Below are 20,877 nucleotides of genomic sequence, written 5' to 3'. Positions count from 1 at the left end.
CATACTAGTCACAGTTTCTGGAACAGGTAAGACAATTTACATTGTACGTAGGCGGAGACACCAGCCAGCTAGCTCCTCCCCTCGCGTCTATTACAGTTACGAAGAGGCTGGTCCGCTCGCTCCCGCCTTTCATGTGCTCACAGTGTAGAGAGGTGTAGACACTGCCGTTTAAGCTCCGCCCCCTCATCCTCATAAGTAAAATGCGGGACACGCCGGCACGCTAGCTCCGCCCCTTTATCGTACTTAAAAACTAAAATGCTGGAGACGCCAACACGCTAGCTCCGCCCCTAAAGATTCTCACACTGTAGAGGTGGTGACACCGGCGGAATAGCCCCGCCCCTCACATTCGTTTCCGTGAAGGGAGGAGAATCAAATATGACTGAAGTCTGTTACATTTAGAAGTGAAGAAACGGGCCAGCCCCGCCCTTTCATATATTCCGTCACTCGATAGGCTGATCACAGTGCTCCGCCCCCTCACTTCCTGCACATGGTATACTACGTCCAGGGAAGAGGAAGAAGCTGCTGTAGTTACATTCAGACACACGGGTAAAGAGACACAGACCGGTACACGTGCTTTTAATCAGCTGTTACCGTACTTACGGACAGCGTGTCCAGTCATTGTGCCGTATCCGCTGGGCCACATAAATGCGCTGTGCGGGGCTTCTCCCCGACCTATATATCGCATGAGACTGGTACCATGTTACCTCTACATGTGTGCTCACGTACATATCCATGTGCTGGGGCTGCTGCACAAATCACTGAATGATAACATGAGCACACTAACACGGGTAATGTGCATGGATCAGCCCCGAGTTACCTGCACGTTATAAATATATACAGTATATATATGTACTAATAGTATTACACACGGTTTGGTTGTAATGTTGTATTTTTTTGTAATGAATAAATTGTGTTGCCCACTGATATATTATGAGCTGTTATAATACTCAGTAGTTGGGCTGCTGCCCTGATGTTTTGGGGTCTAAATTATTATTTTTTTGTAAATCATTCAGAGATCCTGAAAATGGTATCAAAGAAGAAGAAGGAGGTTAAAGTTGACTCGCTGGTTCTTGATGGGCTCGCGGTTGAGAAACTTAAACGTAAGTGCTTATTTATAATGTTAGCACAACGTGGGGGGGAAAGTTCTGCTTGGGTTCCTGTAGATTGTAAGCTTCTGAGCCGGTGCCTGTTTACCTAATTTGTGGGTTCGTCTTAGTCTGTCAGTTCTAGGTTTCTCAGACTCTTTGAATGTATGGACTGTAAGAAGTGCTGAGTACATTGTTGGAGCATCTGAATAACACCGGATATTATACTCTATTACAGGACCTGCTTTGTAATTTGTGGTTCCGTACATATTAAGGTCTGGTGCTTGTTCGCCATTCCAGTCTCTATCTGGGCTGTTGTATTACATTTATATGTGTTCTAGCTCTTACCATTTATTCTGTCAATTACATAACCTTGTTGACGGCATATTCTATTTATGTTTAATATATTTGTGTGTTTGTTATCTGCAGTGCTTCATATACATGGAATGGGATAGAATCTATAAGAAACATTGTACTTTCTGTTCCCAGGTTTTGTGGAAGACAAAGCTGAAAACGTGCCGTCATTACTCTTACATTGTATACAGCTCCAAGACGGCGTCCAGCAGATCCACTGTATTAAAAAGGTAAACCATAGAGAGCACGTTGGAAATATACCGTAATAACGTGAACTACCTACTGTGTTCATCATTCATGGTATCATACCCATTTTAATACGATAAATATATTTTTTTCTTTGACATATCGTTGCTTTTAAAAAAAAATATATTTTATGAAGCGCCTCCTTGGCATGGGAAAAAATAGAACTTCTTATCCACATAAAATTGTGAAAGTTAATTATTTTTAGGCATGACCAGCCATAATATCACTTAATGAAATTCAATGTACATTTTGTGTGGTCTCCTGAATGCTCCACAGGAGAAGCATTTGACCAAAGTGCGTTTAGACCGCAGTGGACCTGTGTAAAGTATTCCTATTGGTTTCAATGGGAGGACTTTCCTGCCACTGATTGACAGCTAAAGCAGCCAATTGGTGACAACAACTGTTGATCATGGACATAGAAAGGTGGATTTTGCAGCGTGGCTGCAAATTCTGTGTCCGGTGTTATCAGGTAATGTCTTCTGTAGTGTCAGGCACATTAGACAGTCCTTTAAACTTGTAGGGAAAAGTTTATTGGGGTGGCCTGGAAGCCTAACTCGGGAAAAATAAGAGAACGTCATGCGGATCCCAAACACAAGGTTTAATGACATGTGAGCAAAATAGCTTAAAGACTATGCAAAATGATGTCATGTATGTAAAGTGTGTTTTAAGGTATAATGTTATGTAAACTTTAAAAAAAGAAGCAAAAGTCATGTACATGAAAATTATTTTATTATAACAGATTGTGCCTCTCTTGGAAGATCTACACATCAGCTCTGCAAGTACAGACATGCTTTATTGCTGCCTAAATGTCCTGGCTAAGATGTACTTCTCTGTCGCCTCCAAGAACCCTTTGAAAAAAGCTTTGGCCAGGTAAAAAAGAAAAAACAAAACCTAGAAAAAACCTGTAAGAAAACATCATATCGCTGTTAAACTATTTATATATATATAAGTCCAAAATAGTTACCGGCACTCCAGGGACTTTCCAAATATTTGGAAAGTCCCTGGAGTGCCGGGAACTATTTTTGGACTTTATATTATTTACTGCTGCAGCTATTTGGCACCGGGCAGAAACTTGGCATTTGGAGTGCAATTGTTAATTTTGGACATATATATATATATATATATGTGTGTGTGTGTGTGTGTGTATAAAATGCAGTTTGTAGATGATGACATCATCTCTCCCCGCTGGTTGAATGGTGTTCGTATTTTTATCTCTTTGATTTTAGCTCGTTGAACGGCCTCTCGGATCGCTGTACGGCTGCAGCTGCTCCGGTTTTTACACGTTGCATGAAAGAGGACATTGAGAGCGAAGATCTAGGAAATTATCGGAAAGCAGTAGATAACCTGGCTTCCTGCATGGAGAGCTTTAACCTCGGTACAGCCCGCGTTCTCCATTAAGTGTTAACGTTACTGCATTCAACGCTTATATATATATATATATATAACACCCATAAAGTCTCATACTTACAAGTATGTGGGTGTCATACACAATTTTTAAAAACAAATACTGTTACTGTGTACAACAAATACTGTTACATTGTACAGCGCTGTGTTATATGTTGGTGCTATATAAATCGCTAACTAAGTTCAGAACAAGAAACTAATCTGTAAGCCACTTTGACAAGTTTGTTGGACAACTAATCCTGGAAGATATAATAATTTTTATCATGTAGTAGAATATTGCTGCGTATTTGGTTTCTCTTTGTCTCCATATAAACAGGACAGGTAGGAGGAGGAAATGCAGTAACCGTACTAAGTTCTTTTTTCAGGTACCGCCTGTGTCGAGAGTCTGTTCGTGGAAAGTGAGTACTCTTCAGATTCTACACGATTGTGATTTTATGCATGTATCTGTTACTGAAAGGAACTAGTAGAGTAATACTGACCTGATAAACGATTATCTTCTGGTCCTTTGAGAGACTCCAACCTTAATGAAACCTCAGTCAGTCCTAGATTCAGGATATCCATATACCTATCCAATACATGTTTAAATATACATGTATTTACTTTTACCACTTTTGCTGGGCAGCTATTCCACTTATCTACCACCCTCTCGCTAATGTAAAACTTCCTTACTCTACATCAAAGCCTCTGACCCTCTAGTTTTATATTATGACCACTTCTCCTCTGAAGCAAACATATATCCCGTGCTTTGTTAAATCCCTTTTAGTATTTAAATGTTTCTATCACATCTCCCATCCCTCCTTTCCTCCAAGTCCTACACATTGAGATGCCTCAGTCTTTAACACAACACTAGTAGCGCGTTACGGACAAGGATGCTCACTTGGGGTTATGGTTGATGTCTAGTCTCTAGTCTCTAATCTCCACGTTAATTATATCAGTAATCTGTATAATTTATAACTATAGTTATATTTAAATATCAGTATGATAAATTTGTATAGAAAAAGAAAAATCCTTGATGGTTTGTAGATATATTTGGACAAACTCCAGGAGCTGGATTCTGAATGATGACATCATTATGTTTTGTGATGTGTACACATCTACTTTTCTTTTCATTGATTCAGACTGAGTGTGTGGTTCCTTTTCAACAAATATAAATCACAGGTTGATCTTTTTTAAACACTTGAAGCCACTTTTTGTATCATAAATGTAAATGTAAGGCAGGATGATGCTATAATAAATACTTCATCATAAATGTTAGGCAGGATTATGCTATAATAGATACTTCATCATAATTGTTGGTCCTGATGATGCTATAATAGAATGTTCATCGGGAGCCGCCACCTAGTGGCCACGCTTATAAATACACATTTAATGTTTTGGGAACGTTCTTATTTGTAATGCGTAGGTTTATACTGTTTAGAGGTTGGGATAACCGAATGTTCCGGATTATCTTATTCCAGCTTAAGGTTTATGTTCTACTCAAACGGTTTGTTCTTGTTTGCAGTTCTTCAATTCCTGGTAAAGGTCTTACATACGTTTCAAAGTCAAAACAAGTGAGTACAAAACATGATCTTGGAAGAATGTTTCAGAAAATTATTTATGCAACTGGCTGTAGCTTGTAGCTTTTTGCAAAGTGGATTAATATCTTTATAAAATTCTTATTAAGAATTATAAGTGTTTCCCAACCGGCTCCTGAGAGCTTCAATTCTTAGTTGTTCTGCATTATATTCCACTGCCCTGTCTGCGCCGAAAGAATGTTTTTAGTTTGAAGAGGTTTTTTTTAGTTTTTGCAATATATGGGGACCTTGATGCAAAATAAGATTATAAATAAACTTTATATTTTATATATATTTTGTCTTCTCAATTTGCCTTGTTTTCTTTTGGTATGAAGCATAAATGAAATAAACTAAATTTTTTAAATTAAGAATCTATAAATGGTTATTTTTTCTTATGCAGATGATCATCTTGAATACAGGTCCAATGGATTCGTAAATTTAATTACATCCAATTTAATAGTTTGTTGGTATTGTACATGCAAGAAACACCACAAGTGGTAAATGTCACGCCGGCCAGTTTAATGCACATGGTAGCCGAGTGTGTTTTTTTTTTGGCATGCACGTGTATAGAGGGATTCTTTTTTGGTGAACAATGAATATATCATACTTACAAAGTATTTGACTCTTGGTTAATGGGAATTTGGACAGGCCCTTTAGGTCTTCTGCTTAACTTGTGTTGATTTTGCAAACAATGTACCGTATTTTTCGCTCTATAAGACGCACCTGCTGATAAGACGCACCTAGATTTTAGAGGAGAAAAAAAAGGAAAAAATATTTTGAGCTAAAAAATGGGCTAAAATATTTATTACAATAACTGAATAAGCTATGAACACAGTAAGACACACACAGTAAGACACACACAGACACAGTAAGACACACACAGACACAGTAAGACACACACAGACACAGTGAGACACACACACACACACACAGTAAGACACACACACACACACACAGTAAGACACACACACAAACACAGTAAGACACACACAGTAAGACCTCCCTCCCTAACCCCCCTTCTCAGTATCTCCCCTCTAACTCCCTAACCCCCCCTTCTCAGGATCTCCCCTCTAACTCCCTAACCCCCCCTTCTCAGGATCTCCCCCCCCGCCCCGGTCACTTACCTTAAACTCCTGTGTTGGAAGCGTGAGGCGTTTGTCTCGGGTGCCGGCGCTTCACTGCTGAGCGCCGGCGTCTGACGTCATATGCCGGCGCCCAGCGTAAAGCGCCGGCACCCGAGACAAACGCTTCCAACACAGGAGTTGAAGCGCTGAGGCAGGCGGCAGCCGCCGCCAGCAAAGGATTCCTGTATATCTGTCAGGCAGGGGGGCCCGAGAGTTGCCGAGCGGTTGTCTTCAGCAACCGCTCGGCACCCCTTGGGCCCCCCTGACTGGCAGAAATCCAGGACTCCTCTGCTGGCGGCCGCCGCCGCCTGCCTCAGTTGCGACCCCGGATTTATCGGCGTATAACACGCAGGTAGGGTTTAAGCTCCGGATTTTAGTTAAAAAAGTGCGTGTTATACGCCGATAAATACGGTATATCGTTGCCCCCCCCCTCCCTGCCTGCATCTTCGCTCCATAAGACGCGGCTGATTTTTCATCCTACTTTGGGAGGAAAAAAACTGCGTCTTATGGAGCGAAAAATACGGTAATTTAAGGCCGTTGGTGATGCTATAACTTACAAAAATTAAGATCTGTATTTCAAACCCCAGAGCAGTGCCTCATTCTGCTTCAAACTGTAAAGAACCTTCTTTTAGGAATAATGAAGGAATAAAGAACCTTCTTTTATTTTCCCGTTAGGAAAGTCCTTGGTAACGGTCTTGCTCAGACGCAGCTGATACACGACTTGTTAACAGCTGTGAAGTTTTCAATGGTTCTGGTGCAGAAGGTTCAGGAACCCATAAGGACCGCGCTACGGGCAGACGACCGGTCACCTCTTTGGAAGACTATGTGTGATCTGCTGTCTTGCTTCACTGAAATAATCATGGATGGTAAGCGCTGAATAATGAATACAGTATGTTCTGCCCAGGTGGCAGAACTCTTATTTTTGGAAGACCTAACTTGTTTTAAGAACCGTCAACTTTTCCTGATGTAAAGATTCAAATGTTAATCGGTCTTTGGTCTTGTCTTGTTGTCTTGGTTGGGGTAACCATATTCTTATCCCATGCATGTTTTATTTGCTCACTGTGTTCACATGTTAAAGTAATAAACCTAAAGGATTATGTCCCAGAGGCAAATATTTTCAAAATGGCGTGTAAGTTATGTCCTTCTCTTCCCAGAGGACCTCTTGCAAAACGTTCAAAGTACTTCAGGGATGGCGGTCATTCTTTACTTAAAGACAATGTTTGAGGACGGCAAAAAGCTCCCCAAGTTGGCAAGTATACCTCTCGCGTGTTTCATGATTCGGTGCACTGTAATTAGCTGTAGTCTTAGTCACTTTATCCCAAATCAGTAGTGTTTACAGTGTAAAAGTTGGAAGGCTCTTTACATTACAAGTATCCAAAGAACAATTTTAGACACAGATCTTTATATCTCTGATTTGAGAGTTAAGACCCCAGCCACATTCACCAAATTGGACTGTGTGGACACAAATATAACCCTGTGGCTACATGAGGACTTGCCCGATATCTTTAAATCCAAGAAGCCCAAGGGGCAGTTGATCCCTGCCACCTTTTTCAGGTCTTCCCTGTACTTCCCTGTTGGATGCTTTGGACTTATCTGAGTAAAGCAACTATATTTCTTCAGTAAATCTCCAAGAAGGGGTGACTTTATGTGTAAATAAATGACGGGACATACAAGCTTGCCCAGAGCCACAGTAAATGTTTTGCCAATTAAATTTTCCTGTAGAAATATTACCAGGTTTATTTATGAATGAAAGTGACGAATTGGAGCAGACCCCATGTGATCATTAATCCTATCGTCTGTCACAGAATAAGGTTCTGGAATCTCTGAATACAGGGCATTGTGAAGGCCTGTCTCAGTTGTCTTCTGTCTGCTCCGTGCCAGAGTTGTTGACTAATGTTGGTCTGTTTAACGGTGCCCTTGCAGGTTAGCGACGTGGTCCTCGGTTCTCTGGATCCAGACGCTGTGCCCGGCTGGTTTATGAGTTCCTGTGGTAGTCGGTGTAAAGATCTCTCCGACACAGCAATGCTCTTTCTCTGTCAAGGATCTCTGGCCATGCTGGGGTGGAAGAATGGCAGCATGGGAGACAGTGGGGCTAAACTGCTGCTTGACCTGTTATCGACATTACTGACTCTGAGCTCACGGTAATGTACCAAGCAGATAACTGATCTGTCCGTTTCTGTGTGTGTTTACCTTTGGGGGACACCCCTTAAAGCAAAAGGTGGTCAGCCATTTGTTTTTTTTCTTTTCTCCAGTTTGAAAGAATCAAGCACAGCTATGTTTCTATCCAGAACATTAGCCCTCTGGACATCCTCGGCCCTGGACGTCCTCAGGTCATGCTCCTCAGACTTGAAACCCAGCCTTAGAGGGAGTTCTGCTGCGTGTGGCAAGCTTCTGGAATATGTGTACATCCACTGGGAACATCCGCTGGACGCCATACGTCACCAGACCAAAGTCATTTTCAAAAACCTCCTCCAGATCCACAAAGCTGCTGTTTCGGAAAAGGATGAGGCCGAAGACCTGTTTCTTTCGGAACTGACACACAAATTATTAGACTTAGAGTGGCACTCCAAAGGGAAGTACGCCTCCCTCGCTTGTCTCGTGGAGTGTGTAGGAGCTGAACGAATTTTGGCTGTCGATCAGTCAATCCCAGTCCAAATTCTGGATGTTATGGGAGATCAGTCTTTTGCACCCTACGCCAGTAATCTCTTGGAGGCAATGTTTGTGAACCACAAAAACCAGCTCATGATGAGAAATGGAGAAAACTCCTGGATCGATCAGTGGCATGATGCCTGGGTCTCTCCTCTTCTCTTACGATTATGTGAGGGAGAGATAAACCAAACCACGTACATCATCGATTACTATTTACCTAAATTACTGAAATGCAGCATTGCAAGCCTTAATTACATGATAGAGATTCTGCAATCCTCCGCTACAACAAATGTTGGTAAGTGTAGAGCCGCCAGTTTTGGCAATTTTAATGCAGAAACCACCCAAATGTGCCTTTTTTTTTAAATATAGTGAGTAATTTATTGTTGTTTTATAGTATGCGTGTCCTGTTTTTTTTTTATTTTTTTAAAATAAAATAGATATTTACCTTTTTTTTAGGCTCTGCTAATAATCGTGGTGCCCTTGGTGCTTTGATGGCGTGTTTGAGGACAGCCAGATCCCATGGGCACATAAGATTTACAGAAAACTACGTGTGGAGTGGAGTAGTCTCTGTATCCTTAATCCAGCAAGGCTTGGTCCACATCCATGACCAGGTATGATTTTATCCCGTCTGGTTGACCCTGAACTAAACTAAACTAAAGACACAGATCATTAAAGTGTCAAATGAGATAAGGTTTCCCTACAGCGGTAAGTGAGTTATCTTGCTGCAGATCCCTTCCACAGAATTCTTGAGGTTCCAGTAAAGAATCATAGTAAAGTGATTGGGACGTGGCCTAGACTGTCTCTTGACTAGTTACCAGTTGGTTTACTGCCACCAATTATTGTAATCTGTATTAAAAATATAACTTTAATCTCTGTATTTTCACTAGATCAACATAATTAGACAATAAATGCTAAGAGTGCTTTTTCGTTTTCTTTCTTTTTTTATCTGTGGCGCCTACTGATATTTTGTTAGTTGTAGAATTGTGTAAATATTTGGATGTTCTGTGCCAGCAAATAATGAATAGTACCTTACTTCTTATGTTAGGACAATGATCACAGATAAGCTTTCACAGTCACACGATGGGTGCTAGGACCTTGATTCTGTGGTATTCCGGTGTGGCCTTTAGTGGCGGTTTAATGTAATTGATTTTTTTTAGGGTTTCAGATTAAGTTTTAAAAGTGGATTTCATATTTTTCTACATTGTACACTTACGAATATGTAGTAAAACTTTAGGTTGGACTTCACAGAATATGTAGCAGGGCACCATCCTGTCGTGAATTTCATGGTTATTTCTTCCCACTTTGGGACTTGACCGGTTCCATCAGGATCATTGCTCCTGACCCACTTATGTTTGGGATGATAGAGAGAAGAATTGGCACAGAAAGGAAAGTAGTTTTGCATGTTCTGCCACATGCTCCTTAAAATGTCTTCCTTTTGCTTCTTACAAGACTTCACGTGTGCGGCCCCCATACCTCCTTTAACTCGCTTTCACCCCCCCTCTCGATATTCAAACGTTTTCTAATAAACGTACAATCTTTGCAGCTAGAACTCTCACCCCTTATGCTTTTCTTCACCCCGTTCCCTCTAGATTGTAAGCTTGTGAGCCGGGCCCCTTTTACCTCATGTATCATTCCGTCTTAGTCTGTCACTTCTAGTTTTGTCAGACCCTTTGGGTATATGGACTGCGTATATTGTTAGCATTATATAAATAAAATATAATGTACTTTGTAAGTATCGTTCCTTGATTGTTCCGAGGGAAAGCAGTTCCTGACATGAGTGTTCAAACGGTTCAGGTAAAGCTAGCCGAAACGGAGGATAACCTGCTCCACTTCCCCGATGGAGTCTGAGCATGGAGTGCTTCCAGTAACAGGGTTTGTCTGTCCCACAGGGAGTAGGGATAAGGCCATTATACTTAATCCTGCCATTGATCGATAATGATCGCCTGTCCTTTTCGGGGTAGTCAGAAGCACTTAATTTGTAGATAAAATGCCCCTAAATACAATTAAAACTACAATTTAGAATTTTAGAAAGAGCGGGTGCCACAAAGCCCACCAGTCCACCTCCTCAAGACATGTTAATGTCCTCAATTGTTGTAAAGATGAGTTTTCTCCATTGCTTGCATGTATTTGACCACAAGTTTTCTTCAAAAATGTCCTCTTTATTTCACTCCTTAGTTTGAGGCAATTTATACCCCCACGCATCCTCTCAGCATACACCAATAAGATTTATTATTTTATAACCCTTCGTATGCGTCCACATGTGGATAAATGTATGTACATGTATGTGAGCACAACCATGGAGCGTTCTTTTGTAATATTGGCAGACATAAAGACTCCAAGAATCAATAGGTCTTTAAATGTCTATTTCTTTTCTTTACAGGTTAGGGTCGATGCTCTCGGTCTACTGTGTGAAAGCCATTGGACCACAGAGGTGGTGTCACTAGACGAGATGAACTTGGTCCTATTCTTTCTCAAGTATAACTTAAACTGCCAGTCTCCATCTGTAAGACAGCAGCTGTGCTACCTGATGAGGAAGGTAAAGCAGGGCGAGTGAATGCTGGGTTCAAGACTTAATCTGGCTGCTAGGGCATAATGTATGGGGAAGAAAATGACCCGGCGGTGCCTTCCCCAAAAGTAGACATGTCTTCTTCATGTAAATTTGGCTTCAATGGACATATATTTATAATAAAAAGTGTATGACGCTGTCTTGTTTTCTTTTTTTTTTTTAGCTCTTTTGCCGCATACAGGAAAGTTCTCAAGCTCTGTGTAAACACGAACAGAGCAAAAACCTAAAGAGATCAGCGGAAGAGAAAGCATGTGGTCTGGATCCATCTGCGGCTCTCCAGCAATACAAAGTAAGGGATTTACTTTTATAACGACCTTTTCTCACCTGGGAGTCTTTCTCTGTGAGAGTTATGTATAAAAAAAGAGGGATCCTGGTGAAAAGAATTTTTAACACTGTAGAAACCTGTGGATTCTTCACACTGACCCATTTCATTAGTTGCTACTGTAATTAGAGCGATCTTCCAACTCTGAGCCTTGGTGTAGAATCATTTTGTGTACATAACTACATAACAAACATGGAGGGTTTTCTCATGTAATTCATTGAAGTCTTCCAGTAGAGTCACATTCCACTGTGACGGAATACACAATATTTAGGTTGGTGTTTGGTGGTGCCAGTGGGAACAAGCAACATGTTGCTTGTTTAGCGGACAGACTGGGATTTCATGGGATTTTGAGATGGAGGCAGGGTAGTAGATCTTGCACTTGTTTGTTGACTGTTGTAGAGTTCATGGTTGAGTATCTTGAGGCCGTCCATCTGTTGTTGTGCACCATCTTCCTTGAAGAGCCTGTTCGGCGCTCATCCCTCCGCCCACAGATGGGGCTGGCGCACTATGTCGCTTTGGTGGTGAAATAATGATGGTATTTTGTTTAATGTTTAAAAAGCCTTTTCTGGGTGACTGTTTTCACCGTCTGGTATGAGTGTAATGTTTAATAACGCGCTAATGCGTTGCATATCAGTTTCTGGGAGTTCTTTTCCCACACAAAAACAAACTCCCAGATGTTCCAATTCTTTTTCTCGTTCCAGGAATTCATGACGTCTGTAGCAAACTATCTTTTTGAGTCTCTCTTCCCTGGTTCTTCGCATCCAACAAGGTTTTCAGCCTTAACTATTTTGGGATCCATCGCTGAAATATTTCCTGTTGAAGGTGAGCCAGCAACTGGTGCAGTTCAAGAAAATGTCTGAAATTATCAGATCCAGGTCTGCTTAAAGTCTCCATTTCCGCTCCTTTTCTGAATCATGTAGGATTAATCTACAGCATTGTATAAAAATATAAATAATCTCTGTTTTGGATATTCCAGTTGTCTGTGCCACATCATTTTATAAGGGTTGTTGAATATGGAGGGGGTCTGTAATACAACGGCAGCTATAGAGGGCGCTATTGCCAGGTCCTGAGCCGGCTCTAGAACTATCACACCAGATCTCCCGGAAAAGATGTTTTTCTAACGGACCCGTGCTTAGCCTTTGTTGTTCATTTTGTCAGCCTTGATTTTCCGTTTACGTTTTGAGCATTCCCTGCTCCCTTCTGTTCGTACAGACAGGTTGTAAACATAGCTACCCCATGCTGGGGTTTGAGGGGAATGGGTCTTGGGTTCTGTACCCCGGGGGGGGGCGGCATAAACCATTGAATGAAAGGACTTTGGAGCAAAGACAACCGACTTGACCTCTATTAATCACTTTGAACAGGGTTACGTGACACCACATCTTGGGAAACCTAATGACTTGCTCCAGAGGCAGAAAGCTCATCAATATTTAAATAACAGGACCGTGTAGTGAGATGTAAATAAGCCAGTTGTTTTTTTTCATGCAGTAGCTTTTATAGAATGTTGGTTATGTTGTGTAAACATGTGTGTATGTGTGTCACCATTCCTCAATCCTTTCGTAGACAGGGTGCCCCGCACCATATATTTAATCCCCTCGAGCAACTCAGGAGTTAAACTTCATTGTTCTCGGCATGTGAACCCAACAACTGCCTTTGATCTTTTTCATATGAGCGGGATATACATCTGCATCTCATACTTCACATCCGTAACTCCGAGTGTGGCTTTATTGGGAACCATAAAGCTTAACAAGTTTTGTCTCGTGAAGCAGAAAGTGATTAGAGTTTTTGTTCCCGCTTCTAATGATCTCTTTTCACAGGCTCTTGTCAGGCTGTGTTTGCGCTCGCTCGGTCGGTCAGCGGTAACAATGTCCGCGCTCTCTTAGAGTGCTTCAGTAACACCTTTGAGGAAGTGAAAAATCTTGCGTTTGAACTTCTCAGAAAGCTGCCGCCATCTGTTTTAGGCCTTGAGGTAATCGAAGCCGTATGGCAAAAATGTTATTTTATCGGCCCGTGACATAAAACACACCCTTTGTTTTTCCATCGTCACCCGGTCTTCACTAATCAATGAAGTTTTTAGCGACTATGCACTGAATTCAGCAATCTCTGCCTTTCCCATTCGCTAAACCCAGGGATGATTCTTGGCAGGCTGTGAGTACTGGTAGTGGGAGAGCATGGTGAACTTCTAGACTATCTCCATGCTAAGTGCCAACTCAACTCAGCAACAGAACTCATGGCAAAAGTGAGACCTCATTGAGTCTGACCGACACTAATTATTCAAGTAACATATATATATATATATCCATTAGAATAGACCCCATAAAACTCTTAAAGCAAATGAAATAAATTTTTAAGTCCACGCTTTGACCAATGTATTAAGTACACTCCAATCTCACTTTCACCATCATCATACGCGTACACCTCACTTATACATCCATTATACCAATCCTCTCTGACATCAACCATCAATCCTCTCTGACATAAAAGATCACTCCTCTCATCATCTGCTCTCTGTTACCGTTTTTTTTGTAATTTGTTCGTTTGATATAAGATATACATTGATTAATAACAGAATACAAGCATGGCCGATACATTCCATATAACCTAAAAATAGTAAAGAATCTTATGCAAAGTTATAAGATTTCTTAATACTTGAATCACAATCGCACATTAAGCATCAGTGTTATGATGGATAGTTTTCCCAGATTTTATATCTTCATTTTCTTATTGTCCTTTTCAAATTAGTCACCATTTAAAACACAAGAACTATAAATCCCTTTTAATCCTAAATGTTACCTGTCCGCCATCATGATCACTTTCTTCTGGGTCTCCCTTGGTCCCCCCCCCATTGCTTTTCTTCCATTTTCTTCTTTGCCTTCCTCTCGTCCACTGTTCCCCATTGCTTTTTACTCCATTATACTTCAAGATCCTTCACCTAAAGATATGATTTGTAAATGTTTATGCGTGATAGAAGTATATAGGATAACGTTACGCACGCACCCACTATAATACAGTTTTACATAATTAGTAATGTGTGTATTTTTAATATACGTTTTTAGGACCCCAAAAAGCTGAGTATATTGTTTGAAGCGGCTCTGAACTTAAGCACAAGTACAAAGCACTTTGACTGCGTGACGGCTTCCTACCTCCTGAACTTCTTGATCTACCAAGAAGGACTCCAGACTGCGCTAGAAAACCGGATACAGAACCGGCACAGACCGTCGGCTCTTCCAAACCCTAAAGCCAGCCTCGTGGAAAAAAATACCTACTCTGGTGAGTTCGTGAATGTGATGGCCTTAAACGTGTATCCGAGGCAAGAATGGGGCTGCTGTGTGATCGCATGGAGTAGTTGCTTAGCTGCGTATTCTAAAGATAGGGAAGAGAGACTTTTGCAAGTGATAACCGCGTTACTGTAATGTGTTTTATAAACAAATATTGTTTTCCTAGTTTATGAATTATTGCTAGTGATGGGCCCGTAAATATTTTTGCATAGGGCTCCAAAAAGAAGGCGCATCTGACCCAAGATATAGTGGGAATAGCAGCTTTTATAAAGAGATATTTGACGACTTATTCCAACAAGGTTAAAGAGACCCACAAACTCCAACCCGGAGGTATAAAGTGTAATTCTGGGGCAGAATGTTTTTGTCACCATAGCAACTCTCAGCTCATTGCTCGACTTTTACGATTTTGCCCTTTATGGTCTAACTGAAACAGGGTATTGTTGGAGAAATCCTTTAAAAAGTCCAATAGCCCCAATCTCTTATTTTCTGTTTTAATGACCCTTTTCCCTAAATTAACCATCACATTTACAAATGATTTCAGATTTTTTTCATTACCAAGAATCCCTTTGCTTATATATCAACTTAAAAAGGACACATGGGCCAGAAAACTTTTGAGATATTCAGATATTTTTCAGCTTACTAAAAAAATAACTTTTCTTTCCCCCTGAGATTTATTGCAATCGTTCTTTGCCATTAACAATTGTAATAGATTTAATTTGTAACGTTCTTATTTTATTACCAAATGTAAATCTGATCTATCCAAAGCTTGTCTAGAAGTCCTTTAGGAGGAAAAGTAGCCTTCATTTATTTTAATTTTTTTTTTTTTTATAATTTTCTGTATGAAGTGTATATTAAAGTGTGAACAGCTGAATTTGTACATGTTGTGGAGCGGTTTGCTTCTGTACTATAATTAGAACTTTATTTTTATGTCATAGCCTCCAATTCCTTGAGGGCAAAGAATACCAGAGCATTTTAATTGGATCAAGCTGTAGTTTTTTATTTATTTTGCAGAGGGAAAGCAGACATAGGCTATGTAATTATTTAGCTATCGAGGAGAAGAGGAATAATTTAAATAAAAAAAAATATTTATTGCAACTTAAAACTCTAATTTGTACTGCAACCGTTTTGTGAAGATACCATTTATTAAGATACTTTTCAATGCAATCTATCAAAGATTTTGTTCTAAGATGTTTTTTTTTGTGTGTTAAAACAGGGTGATTAAAAAAATCCATGGAGGCGTCTCTTTAAAAAAAAAAAAAAAAAAGCCTTTTTCTAAGAAAACACGTTTCGTGATATTTTTCTGCACTGTAGCTGTTGTGCTTTTCACATCATTTTTACCATGAACATGTGGACTGCTTCCAAAACAGCTTGCACCCCCCAATATACTTAAAATTCTAGGAATACGGTAAATTAAATGCTCTTTGTGTCCCTTTAGGGCCGTTCTGCATTTCGACTTGGCAGTAGATTGAATTTTTACTCTTAAAAGTTCCTTGAATGTATTCGTATCTTGCCTCTTATACAAAAAAAAAAATCAGGCGTTTTGCCTTATTCTAAACATTGTTGGGTTTTTGGGGGGTGAATTCAGGAGCCTCGTTTCAAGTGCTTTTAAAGTAGTACTGTAACGATTATTAACGCATTGAAAATTGTAAATTATTCCACTTTGTTACTCGGGTGTATTCACGGCACTTCTAAACTCCGAGGCGTTTTCACGTTTCATTTAACTCGCACAATGTAACCTTGTTTCAGTTGTCAGGTTATTGATGGGCAGCCTTGAAAATGAAATTTTGCAAGCTGAAAGGTCCTTGCTGGAAGCCGCGGCGTCGTTCCCTTTGTACGGCAGAGTGCATTGTGTTAGCGGAGTGTTACGGCAGCTCTCTCTGAAGTAAGTGATGTTCAGCGACCATCAGTCAGCCTCATTGAACCACGACCCTTTGGCCAGCGGGTCAGCTCGCAGTTAAGTGACTCCTTATGTTTACCTCGGGCAAGGAAAGGTGAACCACGTGATAAATATTGTCTTGATCCCTAGCTTTAGATGGCTCCTTTTCATTTCCGCCTCCTACCAAAAAGCGCCATGTAATTAATCTCTCCTTGAGTTCCCAGAGTGGTTTTGCCAAGCTTGGATTGTTTTCATTAGTAAGCGACTTGTGACGAATTGCTTATCCAGCCCCCTTAGAACAGCGTAGTATCGAGTATTGTTTTTATTTCTCACAAGTTACCCTTCTGCGCAATTTTTTTTGTCAACGTATCAAAGAACGTTAAGTTTATGCAAGTTTTATCCTTTCCTCCTTGATGATGATGCCAAAGAGAACTTGCAGCAAAGCGTTGTGATGTCTTCGTGGTAATCACTCCAATATTGTAGTTCAATGCATTCACTGGGGTGAATAATCAGAAGCATTATCTCTGTATCTAGGGACCTCTCAATGGTGGCAGAATGGAGACAGCTGATATCGGAGCTCATCTCAATGTCATACAGACTCTCTGAGGTTGTCTCTCCAGTTGTCCATAGTTCATCCCCGGAAGGTCTTATGCCTATGGACAATGACACTGGTAATGTATGGCTTTATATCCCTATTCCCAAAAGACTCACGTTTCAGTTATCTATATTTATGCAGCATCAACAAACAGCTCATATGTAACTCCTGGTACGGAACAACATTTTCTTACAAATGCCCCTTCACAGTCATAGACAAGCTTTACCATTAGACGTTCTCTCTTCACAAACTCAGCAGATGTTGAGTGGTCGAAATGTCCTAAGTTCGGAGAGTTGTGAACATGTTAACCCTGCTGTTGGCTATTGTTAGATCTTCTCCCGAGATTTATAACAATAGTCTAACTGCAGGGCTATTTGTGTTCTCTAGTGTGTCGTGAATTGGCTTTCACCCCTTAATGGACTGAAACTCCTTATTACTCTATACAGTTGTGTGTCCCCTTCTAAAAAAAACAAACCCGATGGACCTGTCGTCGTCTTGTTCCCTCACATTCAGGACTGTCTTTTGGTAAGACGCCAAGGACAGAAGAGGAGGCTATAACACTTATACGATAAACAAGCAGCCATGTCTTTTTAATGGGCCAAATAGAACATCTCAAACTGGGGAGACTGTCTGGCTCCAAAACTTAGCCTGTGTCTGGTCTTGCATGGTTTCCTCATGCCAGTAATATCCAGAGGTTAGGAGGCACTTATCCCAACAAGGCTTTGCGTTGCTTCACACTTGCTGACTGATCTTATTGTCTTTTTTTTTGTAGAAGCAGCTACTCAGTTGCACATGATAATGAGCGAGATACAGCCACGGGACACAAATGATTACTTTGCTCAGCCAAGAACATTACAGAAAGAAAATGACCCACTTTATCAGCTCCTCCCTGAAGACGGCGTACCATCCGATTCCCTGTGTGCAGAAACCAAAGGTAACGACGTGTAATTAAAGTAATTAAAACATTTTCGGAAGCTGTGTTTATAGGATGTTGAAAACGGTTTGCTTTGCGCTGACATAAATCCATTCATATAAATCTTGTTCCATGTGCGCTTGGCCCATGTGCTGTGGACAGGTCCTGAAGACCCGGAAACCTAATGTTCTGCCTATTAAATTAGATTGCCTGCGCTGGATGACTTTTTCCTCTCTGTGGACGCTTGTTCCTCTAATGTTGGCAGTGGACCTCCTGCCGCATGTAGTTTAGTGATTCTAAATCCATGTTTAACTGTATGTTAAAGGGCTCTGACCTCAATTTCAATATAAAAAAAGGGATAATGAGGTACGTTTTAGCTTATAATTTGTGCATCTGCTAATATTTGTTTTTACTTCTTTGATTGAGCAAACAGAAGCAGGCGCAAGCAAAATCAGCCTTTCTGGTGGGAGAAACTTGCCTGTGTCTCAAAACTCAAACTGTGTTGGTGGTGCCCCTATTAGCATACCTCCCAAGTGTCCCTCATCAGGAGCAACAGCCCATTTTTGGGACCCAAATTCATCTGCCCCCATTCCTACCTGATACCCAGAATCATGGGATAGGGGACAAGAGAGTTGTGGTTTTCACTATTCATCATGAAGGGCCAGCACCAAGAAGATGGGTCCCTACGTAATGCAATGTGTTAGGAGACTGAAGATATCTCAGTGTTAACTATACATCGCACAGGGCCAGCCAAGCTGTTCCTGCGGCAGAAGCTCATTGGGGATGGCCCTTCACAATGCATTTTGAAGTCAAGAAGTTGCAACCTCATCCCTTTAGTGAATAGCTCCTAAAATGTTGGATGGTATACCCATTCATACATACATTTCTGCTACGCTTGCTCACCAATAGAGTGAGAGTAATACCCACAATGCTTTATTATGGTAATGCGGTGACATAGAGCCATCATGCTGCTGCTATTACATTGGCACATGATATGTTGGCCGTAGACTCATTCAAGCTGAGCGTTTCTGCCACCAAAATATTAATTCCGCCCCAGGACACATGATAGTAATTTCCTCCACAGCACTTTTCAAGTACGCTTGCAGTTGCTTTATTTTGGATCATGTGCCATGGCCACATGGTGGCGCTGTGGGACCGCGACGTCTTAGCCCTATAGAGAGCTATACGTATATGTGCTGCCTACCGTTTTGCATTGGATTCCAGGTCAGGCGTGCATCTGTGCTGATTATGTTTTCATTTTCCAACGATGGGAAAAGATTTTCTAAACCGGACTCTTTTGGCTAAATACTAAGCAATTGCTTGTAACAGGAGTAAGAGCTCGGGGCTCAGCAGATCCCTCTGAAAGCAATATTCTTATTTCTTTTTCAAATCTTCGCAGTTCATCAGAACGGACGCTAGAGTTAGGAGTGGGTGTTTTAACCACACAAACACCGGTAAAACCATCTGAATTTCCGTTTAAGGAAAATGTTGAGGATTTAAGCTTAAAGCAATACTGGTTTGTCAATCAGACTCGCTTTTGGAGCTGAAGCTGGTTAGAGTTTGTTGGGACGATGCGCTGTCTTAATAAAAAATAGTAAAGAAAATCCACTTTTTCGGTTTGGCTGGGGTGCTCCTACTTCTTTAAAGGGACAGTTTATGAGAAGTGGCAAGCGGGAGATACTTTTGGCCAATATAGTCTTCTGGAAGCCGAAGAGCTGCCCAACGCAATACTTGTGATCGCCAGCCTGTTTAAATTAAAACATTTCGTTCTGTGAACGTCCCCATCGAGTTAAGAGTCTGTACAGGTGGATGGAGCCCAGTCCTGCATCCCTACTTTGAACACACAAATGCGCCGTACAAAATAAGGACTCTTCCTCCTGCTTTTGTCTTTTTTTTAGCGGAAGGCGTAAAACGTGCAGCAGCGGTAACTGGCCAACTTTTTCTTTCCACCTCTTCAGTGAACGTTAGGGGCCATTTCTAAAAAAACTAGTAATTCTATGTTTCCGGTGACACCTGAAGACCAGAACGCTTATATTAAACATGGCGCCCTTGATACACAACTTGTACATTTATTTAACCAACAGAGGGTGTTGAGTTGACCATGTTCAGAAAACAGAGTCTTTAGAAGCTTGTGGGGTAACTATAAAAGTTCCTACGAGCTTCTGAACGCACTCCTCTATCAGTTTGTAAAACGCTTACCTGTTCTATGCCGATAATACATGCGAATGCGTCTCCCTTATCCAACCTTTTTATGTTCTTCTTCTCTGTAAAGTGAAAGATGGCCTGTCCTGTAACGTGTCTGCTCAGATGGTGCTTGTCTGCTGCTGGAGGAGTATGAAAGAAGTCTCGCTCCTTTTGGGAATGCTTTGCCAAAATCTCCCCCTCCAGGACCTGTCTGACTCCACTTGTGGACTGGTTACCGTTGAACAGGTATGTGTACAGTCTTAGTAATTTCATCCATGTGCAGTGCAGTGCAGCCACGTAGACCATTGGACATATTTATCAAGTGGAGTCTTCAGAATGCCTAAATTCCCTAATCCCTTTTGGGTCCACTAGTTTTTCTCTTGGTGCCATCTGTGTTTTGCAGCATGGAGAGAGATTTCTGACGGCTGGATATTAAAAAAGAAAAGAAAATTCCATTTATTAATTTTTTTTAAAATAAAAAAAAATTGTATAAAAAAACCCAATTATGAATTCCCCATACAGTGATTTCCCCCCCCCCATCCAGAGTGCATTGATAATCATATTTTATTCTATTTTTCAATTTTATTTTACTGTTTAATATTCTTTTAGAGCTCATAAAATATAAACTCACTGGGGATTTTCTAAGAAAAAGAAGTAACGTTTGTCATTGATTTTTCTTTAATCTCCTGTGAAAATCTCTCGGTGGATCTTAATGAACACCATATGGATGT

The 20,877-nt window shown here is 40.9% G+C and overlaps 1 protein-coding gene across 1 annotated transcript in view; it reads left to right on the top strand.

Annotated features, from left to right (window-relative positions):
• The first annotated feature begins 1,024 nt into the window (after positions 1-1,024).
• Positions 1,025-20,877, top strand: part of LOC149303139 (tRNA (32-2'-O)-methyltransferase regulator THADA-like) — a 165,792-nt gene continuing 145,939 nt past the window's right edge. The window contains exons 1-20 of the mRNA XM_089481345.1: positions 1,025-1,100; positions 1,575-1,669; positions 2,425-2,555; positions 2,912-3,060; positions 3,455-3,487; positions 4,591-4,639; positions 6,442-6,632; positions 6,921-7,015; positions 7,690-7,907; positions 8,019-8,710; positions 8,872-9,026; positions 10,796-10,951; positions 11,145-11,270; positions 12,005-12,125; positions 13,118-13,269; positions 14,357-14,570; positions 16,325-16,460; positions 16,989-17,125; positions 17,822-17,983; positions 20,235-20,392. Coding sequence (XP_089337471.1) covers positions 1,025-1,100; positions 1,575-1,669; positions 2,425-2,555; positions 2,912-3,060; positions 3,455-3,487; positions 4,591-4,639; positions 6,442-6,632; positions 6,921-7,015; positions 7,690-7,907; positions 8,019-8,710; positions 8,872-9,026; positions 10,796-10,951; positions 11,145-11,270; positions 12,005-12,125; positions 13,118-13,269; positions 14,357-14,570; positions 16,325-16,460; positions 16,989-17,125; positions 17,822-17,983; positions 20,235-20,392 — 3,246 coding nt within the window. The remainder of the gene's footprint in view (positions 1,101-1,574; positions 1,670-2,424; positions 2,556-2,911; positions 3,061-3,454; positions 3,488-4,590; positions 4,640-6,441; positions 6,633-6,920; positions 7,016-7,689; positions 7,908-8,018; positions 8,711-8,871; positions 9,027-10,795; positions 10,952-11,144; positions 11,271-12,004; positions 12,126-13,117; positions 13,270-14,356; positions 14,571-16,324; positions 16,461-16,988; positions 17,126-17,821; positions 17,984-20,234; positions 20,393-20,877) is intronic.

This window comes from Sceloporus occidentalis, unplaced genomic scaffold (genome assembly GCF_023333645.1).
Source record: "Sceloporus occidentalis isolate IW3139 unplaced genomic scaffold, rSceOcc1.0.p SCAF_15, whole genome shotgun sequence".
Taxonomy (NCBI): Eukaryota; Metazoa; Chordata; class Lepidosauria; order Squamata; family Phrynosomatidae; genus Sceloporus; species Sceloporus occidentalis.
The sequence above is the reverse complement of the archived record's forward strand: the minus strand, read 5'-3'. Positions and strand labels throughout refer to the sequence as shown.